The sequence below is a fragment of the Drosophila melanogaster genome, chromosome 4, assembly GCF_000001215.4.
Source record: "Drosophila melanogaster chromosome 4".
NCBI classification, from domain to species: Eukaryota; Metazoa; Arthropoda; class Insecta; order Diptera; family Drosophilidae; genus Drosophila; species Drosophila melanogaster.
This window is the reverse complement of record NC_004353.4, coordinates 660,694-670,914: the sequence shown is the minus strand read 5'-3', so window position 1 is coordinate 670,914 and position 10,221 is coordinate 660,694. Positions and strand designations below refer to the sequence as shown.

Below are 10,221 nucleotides of genomic sequence, written 5' to 3'. Positions count from 1 at the left end.
TCAAAAATTATGTATACAGGAAACTCTTAGATTAAAACCTGAAGTTTGTAAGCTAATAAGTAGTAAAACATATAACACCCATTGGAAATAATATTAATAGATAAAAATACTTCAATAAATTTCAAATACATTTTTTGAGAACCAATGATTTAGATTATGGGAATTTTGACTATTAACTAAATTATAAGCACATATTTTGTAGTTTTTTTTTAATTTAAAACAAATCATGCGCCAAAAATCAACAAATAATCCCTCTAGAGTCAACAGAATAGGTCAAAAGAGCATGCGGAATGAGTCTACAGATAGCGCACACTTGACCCTTGCTTAACACGGAATGACGATCCTAAAAATCTCAAGTTGAACGAAAATCTGTTTTGCGAATCAGAATCCATGATTAGACAGGGATTAGAAGTTAGACAGAATCCTATAGTCGATATCCCAGGATATCAGATACCCGTAACTCAGCTAGGGGAAGTGAAAACGATAAATTTTAACGTTTTTCTGGCATATCGATACAAATTGGGAAAAAACAAAAAAAAAACTGTTTCAAAAGATTGGGCGAGGCAGTTTTGGGCGGTTTCTTGGTATACCAATAGAAATTGTCTAGGCAAATAATAACACAAACAAATAATCAAAACTTTTTACTACGTTTTGTGCAGCTTGTGGACAATAGTCTTCGAAAAAGTTTTTAGCTGAACGCTAAAAAAAATTGCGGTTTGTGGGCGTGGCAATATGAGGGTAAAATCTTGCCCTCCGTCTTTGTTTCGGGACATTTTAGCTTCCATAGTTTAAAAGAATATACATATCTACTTTATGGGGTGAGAAACGCTACCTTCTACCTGATACATCTAGTATACTCTTTTACTCTACGGGTATTAAAATGAGTTTAAATTTCAAAAAGAAGTTAAAAGAAGTTTTGGTAAATAGGTATTTGACCTGGAAAGCTATTATTTTATTTTGAAATCAAAATAAGAGAAATCGCTATAGTCGAGTTCCTCGATAGATGAGATAATTTGAAAGCAACGTTTTTGTTCACGATTTCTTTATTTTAGATAAACAATACCTTAGAATTACTTGCATTATTATGTTATACCTAACTGAAAGTATTTCATTAATTACATGTGTAATATGCCGTAAATAATCGTGGCAGCATCAACGAAGACTATACGCATTGTAGGGATTATTTTAACAAATAACTTGTATAGGAACAGTTTTTGAATTTTATAACGACCCCCAAAACAACGTTTTAATTCAATTTGGACACACCAAAAAATGTTAGATTATAAAATTTTAAAGTGGAATTATGACAAATCTTGTTTTTGCACCTTGATAATCTCTTTAAGTTTTGATGACGACCATAACAATCAAATAAAATTGTTCGACAGTAAATCCAATTAGTGTTCTTAAGACTGTTGTTAAAGCTATGTAAGTTTTAAATGGTACAAAAGGAAAATGTTACTGTGGCTATTGTTGCTGTTGCTGCGTCTGATGATGTCTCTTCTCTCGAGCTCGTTCGATATGCCGCTTTCGTTCTTCTTTTGTCCAATAACGACCTATTTTTACTTCAGATATTGTATCGTCTTCCGTCGTGGTAACCTCGTTGTAACGCATATTTTTCCGCAATGCAACTTGGGGTCGATTACGTACTGGCCGTTTTACTATGTACCGCGTTCCATCTGGTCGCCTTTTAACCTTCCATACCATGGGTATTTCCTCAGCACTTTCACCGTTAAGCAAAGTAGCATTTTTTTGTAAGCTTGTTGAAATATGACATCTGTTTGCAACCTTTACAAAAGTAATCAAAACTTTTATTTATAGAATATGGGCAAAAAAATATATTCAATGGAATATGAGAGAGATGGAATATGAGATACATGTATATACTAATAGATTTAATAGATTTGCAAGCCTACTTATATGGTATATTTGCCCTTTGAATTTTATTGAAAATGTACAATGTTTTTAGAATTGTTCTTTTTTTGATGCATAATTTTTCACTAAAAATCGATTTAAAACCTCCTTTCATGTGATCTCTTATTGGAATGATCTTAGAAAAAAGTTGAATAAAGTAGTAAATAGTGGTAAAAATATGTATTTTCCTGACCTGTTGATCCTTACATGTTTTAAATTTTAAACCCATAGAAAACGTTCAGTAAATGCACTTATAAGAAAATTATTAAAATATTTTCAATGGATGATACTTAATTCATTAAGATGTGTAACATTCAAATGAAATCTTAGATTTAACCGTCAACTGTTAAAATCATTGTCATCCATTCGTTTTAATCCCCTACTAATACCATTTTACCCCATATGCACATACATTAAACTTGTACTTACCTCTTGACTACTAACAAAGTGGTAACTACTCAAATTTGGGGCGTTAAACTGTGGACAATGACTATAGGAATCATCAGTTGGTTTAACTCTTAGTATTTCAATGTCGCTTTTAAGTGGATGAATTTCATTTTCAGACCCAACGTTGGTATACCGCTCTGAAGTGGAATAATGTTAATGGTAATTAAATGAAGTTCACGATATATCGTTTTCAGTTTGTAAATCTTATAATAAGACGTTCAGTTAAATGTTACACAAATTTGAAAATGTTAATTGCTTCAGAATTTTTTTTATCAAGGCAAAAATGATAAATCGTTTTATACCCGTGGAGAAAAGTATCTAACAGGTAGAAGAAAGCGTTTCAACCATATAAAGTATATACATATATTCTTGATCAGTGTCAATAGGCGAGTCGTTCTGGACATGAACGTCTATGCACGCCCACACTTTTGAAAAATTTTAAAATTTTTTCTTATTGTATTCCCCCATATTTATTGATATCCCAGACAAATTATGAAATTTCGCGTTCGCATTTACACTAGCTGAGTAACGGGTATCTGATAGTCGGGGAACTTGACTATAGCATTCTCTAAAATGGCGTTAAAATGGGCGGGTCCAAATTTTTTGACATATCGATAGAGAGAATCACTGCATGCTGTCCCAACTTTATAACTTTTATAGCTTCCGAGATCTCGACGTTTTTAAGGACACAGGGGCATGGCCAGACAGACTCGTCTAGTAATCAATAATATATATTTACGTCTTATTGTTTGAACGTTGGTACTGGTTCACTTTCAGAATCTTATGGAATGGCCTCATAGGTGTGCGCGCAATCACATTGCAGATTTACTTATTTTTGGCTTAAAGATTGATTGAAGCTTTTTCTATAATCCAAGTTTGCATTCGGTCGAAGCTTTATTTTACTACACGACTTGTTAGATTGCTCAATGATATTTTTCGCCAATAAAGATATTTTAACATTTTAGTCAGATGAGTTTTTTTGGTGGTATATGATAGCATTTGTCAGATTGAATAGCGGACGTAAGTTAAGAAAATCTTATCAAGTTCATCCACTACATTTGTATAGTCATCTGGCAAAAATGTATTAGCATACTCAAAATGTATATCTTCGACATCATCGTCGTCCTATAAAAATTTGTTAAACCATTTACACCTTTGAATTTTATACTTTGATTAATAAAAATGGTTTCTATCGATTCTCAATGGTTAACACAACTGTAGGCACTTATTTTCGATAGATAAATAATATTTTGTCTACAATTCCTCAACCTACACTGCGTCTCTTTTTGTTGAATCCAATCGGAAAAATATTTATCATTAACATATTGACTTTTCCAGTTAAAATATAAGCCTTTAGTTTCAACTTTCTAGCTTTTATATCTACCGACATCTCGACATCCGTAAGGACAGAGGGACATGACCAGATAGACTCGTCTAGTAATCAAGAATTTATACTTTACAGGGTTTGAAATTTTCTTCAACCGTTTACTAGCTTTTTAACGAGCCTAGTACCATTTAATTCAAAGTTTAAAAAGTAAAAGGTGAAGAGCTTTTAAAGTGGAGCACGTCTGATATGTCAGACGCTACGTACTATCTGCAACTAAAATATAATTGTTATGCATACCGCTGACATACGCTGTAGGCAGATTGGAAGAGCAGAGACCAATACGGCCAGACTTGCCGAATGGTAATAGCAACATAGTGCTTACACCTGTGGCATCCAAATGATCATTGGGGCTATCAATAACAGTACTATCTAGCTTGCGACCAGTGGCGATGGCTTCATCAGGATTTGTAGTATTTTGATGGGGGGAGGCGCTATTATTAGAATCACCAGTGTTGTAGGCACTTGAGGAGTTATCGACCTCTTCGCCAGGAGCCGCGGCGTTCCCTGTAACAACATTATTTTGTCCATAAGAGCTGTATGCCACTCCACTACTGCTGGATGCGCTTGTGTTGGTTAAGGTGCTACGCAATGTAAAAACACGACTACAAGTAGGTTGCTGTACTAATTTCAACGGCGGGGGTCGACCAACTAGAGTTTGTCTAGTTTTCTGGTATTGTGGCTTCAAGCCCAACCACTGGGCGACTCTTTGAGTTTGTTGTTGCATTGTTCTTTCTAATGATTCGGCCGGTCTCGATGCTATTGGAGATGAACAACCTATTGACGTCTTGTCGTTTGAACGTTGGTACGGTGAACAATACACTGGTTCACTTTCAGAATCTTCTGGAATGGTTTCGTAAATGTGCTCGCTTTCATCGTACTCATATTGCAGATGAACTTCTTCTTGGCTTAAAGGTAGATTGAATTTTTTTTTATAATCCAAGTTTGCATTCGGTCGAAGCTTTATTTTACTACAGGACTTGGTAGATTGCTCAATGATATTTTTCGCCAAAGAAGATATTTTAACGTTTGAATCAGATGAGTTCTTTTCTGGTATGTGATAGCATTCGTCAGATTGCATGGCGGATTTATTGGATAGTTCTTCCAAAGACTTGACGTGAGTTAACAAAACCTTATCCAATTTATCCACTACATTTGTATAGTCATCTGGCAGAAATGTATTAGCATACTCAAAATGTATATCTTCGTCATCATCGTCTTCCTATAAAAAATTTGTTCCAAAATATTGCAGCTAGTTAAAATATTTACAGTTTTAAACTTTATACTTTGATTAATAAAAATGGTTTTATCGGTTATCAATGGGTCACACAACTGTAGGCACTTATTTTGGATAAATAAATAATATTTTTCTACAAATTCTCAACTCCCACTGCGGTCTGTTTTAAGAATACAATCACAAAAATATTTACCATTAACATTATTGACTTTTCAAATATTATACATATCGCTATGGACTTTATAGTCCCAACACCCATCTCATCTATATGGAATGTGGGTATTAATAGTATTACTAACCTGGTTAAGCACATATTTTATAAAACGAGTTTGAGGATTCATGGAAAATCGTTAGTAAGCGTATGCGAATTTGACCGTAAGGTAAATATATATATAAAGATATACTCCAAACAAAACCATGATTTTAAGTTACGAGATTGAAGGCGGTTACTCTGAGGCAACAAGTCGAAATCGGATCTAAATTAAAAACCAGAACGAACAATATTTTTTTTAATTTAATGGTGCGCATTTTTTAGCGTATTAAATTCTACAGTGGTATAACCCCTTACTATAGTTATGAACTAAGTGTTTATTTGGGAATTTTTTTTTGGTATTAGAAATTTCGACTTACAGGGTATAGAATTCGACTAACTAGTAGCGTTACTGATGTACTACTCCTGGCTATCTGAGTTTCTAACTCCTCCTGGTTTTTAACATCCAAGCCGTTAATACGAAGAATCTGATCCCCCTGTCGCAGGCGCCCATCACGATAGGCTATACTTTCCGGTTGTACACCACTGATGAACACATCCTCACTATGTTCTAAAACGTTACCTAGTATGTCACCTTTATTCGTGTCGGTACTTGATTGCTGAATTCCGGAGGAGGTAACAATGAGCCCGATTTGATTGCTGCTTGACTGTTCAACACCTTTAACAAGCGTTACTTCCTGTTGATTATAAAAAAATACTATTATTTTGAATCCCAACACACATATCTAAGCAACTGACAGTTTTAGGATCTGTTATAAATACATCGGTTTCAATAATATTTATGTAGACGGCGAGAGTAAATAAACCACTGGCGTACAAAAGGCAATCACCTTATACCTTCCAAAAATTTTTATTTATTTTATTTGATATTTTTTGCTTTCTCGAAATTTGTTTAAATATCATTGTGTGCAAATACTTAGCAAGTGACAGTGTACACACAACTCCAAAAAATTTTAATAATAAACTTTGTGAATATTAATAATAACTGTTATGCCCGTCCGACCGCTCGATCATTCAAAGTCTACAGATGGCTTGTGTTGGTATATAGTCTCTCCTCAACGAATATAACAAAACTGCAACATACATATGTATGTACATATGGAGAATATGAGCATTTAAAATTTCTGCACTTCGCAAGGGCAAGGGTTGAATGTGGGCCCGCAGCCCAAGCAAACGCTACACAAATGCTCATACAAACGCAATTTGTATTTGCATTAAATAAGCATAGAATGGGTCTTAAGTGTATAGAGAAGTCGCCATCGCACATCGCGAAGACAGACCAGAACAGTTTTGTGGTACTGCTGTAGTAATGTATGGTAAATACCTCAATGTCGATTTCCGGTTCCAGGCATTGTTCGAACAAATGGTGTTCATGCTCTATGAAGTTGTCGGTAATTGTGTTAACCAAATCGTTATCCTTTAAAACGTCCGTACCAACGACAGATTGGGTTTGAGTTTCCTTCGATGCGGCTTGTAGACTTCCCAAACGATCCTCATGACTTCTAGCCCGAAGAGTTAAAACCACAGGAGTTTTCGTCTCGATTTCTTTCAACGATGTTGAAGATGGGCAATTTATTTGTTGAGAGGCACTGGCAGCTGTGATCGTCCCTTCTGCTGACTTGTCAGTTAGGACAGAAAGTTCTCCGGGATTGTCCACTTTTGATATTTTGGCATTGGAGCCATGTTTTAATTCTAAATCTAATGCATTGTGTTTCTGTCTGCGTATTTCTACGACAAGGGTTTCTTTAGATTGAAGGAACTTTTGAACCGCTTCATACCTCGACAAATGACTAATATCGTAACCGTTTATCTGAAACAGAATATGTGCATTTTGAAACGCTAAAAAACAGATTTCACACGAATGGAACTATTTATGGTAAAACGAGAACTCGGTTCTTAGTCCTACTTTATATTGAACTTACTTTTAACACAACATATTCGTACTCCACGTCGGCAATACTCATAGTGATGCTTAAAATCCAAAACTCATATTTATTTTCATTTAATTGTATACATATTTTTTCGAAAGTGTGGCCAAACCTTTTGTTTTCATTTATATCATTTACGTATTCTTTTTGATAAAAATTGTAATCGATTCTCTTAAGTAATCGTTTAATAACTCGCAACGGAATGGAAACCGTTAACGGATTGAGAAATCATAGCAATTAAAATTATCCGCTCGTATAAACGCATATTTTCAGACTGTACCAATTTTCAATTCATATTGTTGAATATAAAGTTGAAGTTGATGTAATGAAATTGATAATATAATATAATATTTCAATGGCTTAGGCATTGATAACCACGAAAAGCGGAGGTGCCCCTTGACTAAAAAGAGTTGCTATAGAATGGTTTTTGTAACCACTATTGTTTGATACGCACCTGTCATTGAAGTTCTTGTCGTTTCGTATCAATTTTGTGCTATGTAAATGAAATGGAAATGGCCTTAGTGACTTAACTGTGTGAACACAATATAATAATTTATTTCCGATACTTTTATCTTGATCTATCGATGGATGCGTATTTCTTAAAGCATACACATATACAATTATATAGAGCTTAAATAGCCGGATCAATTCGTATTTAAGGTTGTATGATGGTTAAAACGGGAAATCGCAGTAATTTTTATTATTTAAATAGTAAATTTAAACTTCAGTAAAAATATCCTAAATAATGTGAAGTGTCAAGAGCCAGGTGGACATAGCCATATCCGTACGCCCGTTTCTCACTAAATCTTTCTAAAAGCCTTTCTGTTGCCGATACTATGCATACTACATGTATGGCAGAAAGACCTCGACAAAGGGGAACATACATACATATCTTCTTTTTTGTTAGAAAGTGTTTTATCTCGGTATTGAACAGTTTTCGACCATATGCCTTGGAAAAGTCAAATTTTTTCTGTTCGTGATCATAAATAGATATTATTCAGTATAAGCATATAAAAATCGGCTTGCCGATTTTTGTTTATTTCCTATATTATACCCATTACTTGTAAAGTAAAATCGTATATGTATTAGATTCGCTGCAATGTATGTAATTGGTAGAAGAAACCGTCTCCGATCATAGAAAGTATATGTATGTAATAGGAACGCATCGATCCCATTTTATACTCACATGTTTCCAAATGTTTACACGCTTGTTCTAACGACCACGAACCGCCCAAAAACTGCCAAAAACAATTTTAACCAAATACCTACAAATCGTTCAAAACTGTAACGCCCATATCAATTTAAACACACATAAACCCTATGTAGTATATACATACATATGTATGTGTCTAGATTAGAAAGAAACACCCATCCGAGTTGATACTTCCGTCTGCCCCTATGAATGTTGTAATGTCGGGAAGCACTCCTCTGGCTACCAAAAATTAGTAATGTAAATAAAGGAGAGGTGGGCTAATTTGATTCTAAGGTTATATATTTCTTTTTTATTGCATTTGTTTTCGGTTTGGACATCATATAGTGTCCAAATCCCGAAGTTCATTAACTAGTCTCGGAAACCTTTTTGTTCACCTGTTATGTTCTTTTTTAATTTTTAATAACCCCCTTACTTTACGAGTGAAGAGTATAAAAGAATTATAAATACTTTTTCAAGAATTCAGGTTAATATAATTATTCGATTTTATGATAGAATCTAACGTTCCGCTAACCATTTAATACAGCAAACCATATTTATTTTCAGATCAAAAATGACAACACACGATGAGGCTCAGTCATACTTCTCACGTCTTAATTCAATTTCCGAAAAAATTACCTGCGATCTCAATAAAGTTAAATCTACATACAACCAAGACGCTTGGCTTAAATTGACTTTAAACGAACAGGAAAAAATATTGAATAACCAATTAATAGATCCTGTTATATTTTCTAAGTACTGTCATAAGACTAAAGAAAACTATGCGGCACAGGATCCGTACGAAAATACTGAAGTTAGTAAAAATGATTACCGTAAATTTTGTTTCAGAGACATTGTATATTTATATAACGGCCAAGATTTACACACATATAATTATCAAAACGTTGGTTTAAAAATATTACGCGATGAAAACACCGGAGATTTTCAAGATGAACATTCGTTTCCATTTTCTTATCGAACCAAATCACAAATTAACATAGTATTAAAAGAATTTGATGATATCTGTCTTGTTGAAACTCCATTAGGCGTAAAAAAGGCCATTCATTTAAAATTGAAGACAAAAGATTCAACCAATAAAAAAATACCAATTCTCCACCTTAATTCTAATGATAAAACCGGCGTTAACACAACGGAAAGAAAGATTTCCATTCATGAAAACTTCTCAAAAACCCAAACTGTTTATATTGATGAATGTATTGAATCTAATGAGAAAATGCAACTGCTCGTTAAATGTGGATCGAAAAACAGTGTGTTAAACGACTTGTCTGATTATGAAAACGAATTTAAAGATGCACGTCAAGACGAAAATACAAAACTGTTATCCCCTGAACTAAAAATGCCTAAGGGTTTCGATTTTCTTAGCAATTGGTAAAACCTATTTAAATCTCATAGATAGTCGAAGGAGAGCCGATATTTTAGAACATAATTTCATTTGATTTCAAGGCAAAACACCAAAACATACACATTAATATTAATCGGTCGTAAGTCCAAACTTTATACATTACATTATTAAGGATTCTTTTTTAACATAGACTTAATAAAATAAGTTATGAATTTAATGGATTGCCCAAACCTGTTTCAATTCTCACTTCAATAAGGCATTCAAGCTTTAAAATTTATTAATGCATATGTTATCTCACTGTATTGTTTTAATCCCTTAAATTTCATTTGAATTGTTAGAAATGGTCGAGAGTTATATGAGTTGGAACTTGTTTGAAACAGCTCTGTTTTGAATTAATTTAAATTATATCAGCTAATTTATTTTAATCAATTAATCCTTCTGTTGTGTACCCTCTATCTGACCTCTTCGATGTGAACGGGTCACAGCACTTA

The 10,221-nt window shown here is 33.8% G+C and overlaps 2 protein-coding genes across 6 annotated transcripts, besides 5 other annotated features; one reads left to right on the top strand and one right to left on the bottom strand.

Annotated features, from left to right (window-relative positions):
* Positions 1-414: 414 nt before the first annotated feature.
* Positions 415-515: a mobile genetic element.
* Positions 516-1,030: 515 nt separating this feature from the next.
* Slip1 (SLo interacting protein 1) lies at positions 1,031-7,294 on the bottom strand. Of its 3 annotated transcripts, NM_143676.2 has the most exons (6): positions 7,173-7,294; positions 6,575-7,060; positions 5,610-5,927; positions 3,983-4,964; positions 2,341-2,495; positions 1,031-1,785 (listed from the first exon to the last, which is right to left on the bottom strand). In NM_143676.2, the coding sequence occupies exons 1-6, from the start codon at positions 7,212-7,214 to the stop codon at positions 1,465-1,467; spliced, it is 2,304 nt and encodes a 767-aa protein (NP_651933.1). In that variant the 5' UTR covers positions 7,215-7,294; the 3' UTR covers positions 1,031-1,464. The 3 variants fall into 3 exon arrangements, with proteins under 3 accessions (NP_651933.1, NP_001259067.1, NP_001259066.1); NM_001272138.1 differs by lacking the exon at positions 2,341-2,495; NM_001272137.1 differs by lacking the exon at positions 5,610-5,927.
* Positions 2,668-2,928: a mobile genetic element.
* Positions 2,986-3,099: a mobile genetic element.
* Positions 3,720-3,837: a mobile genetic element.
* A 496-nt stretch (positions 7,295-7,790) lies between the features above and the next one.
* CG46466 (uncharacterized protein) lies at positions 7,791-9,906 on the top strand. Of its 3 annotated transcripts, none has more exons than NM_001382170.1 (2): positions 7,791-7,838; positions 8,935-9,906. In NM_001382170.1, the coding sequence occupies exon 2, from the start codon at positions 8,942-8,944 to the stop codon at positions 9,758-9,760; it is 819 nt and encodes a 272-aa protein (NP_001368987.1). In that variant the 5' UTR covers positions 7,791-7,838; positions 8,935-8,941; the 3' UTR covers positions 9,761-9,906. The 3 variants fall into 3 exon arrangements, with proteins under 3 accessions (NP_001368987.1, NP_001368988.1, NP_001368989.1); NM_001382171.1 differs by having other exon boundaries at positions 7,791-7,962; NM_001382172.1 differs by lacking the exon at positions 7,791-7,838 and adding an exon at positions 8,084-8,150.
* Positions 8,491-8,598: a mobile genetic element.
* Positions 9,907-10,221: the final 315 nt, after the last annotated feature.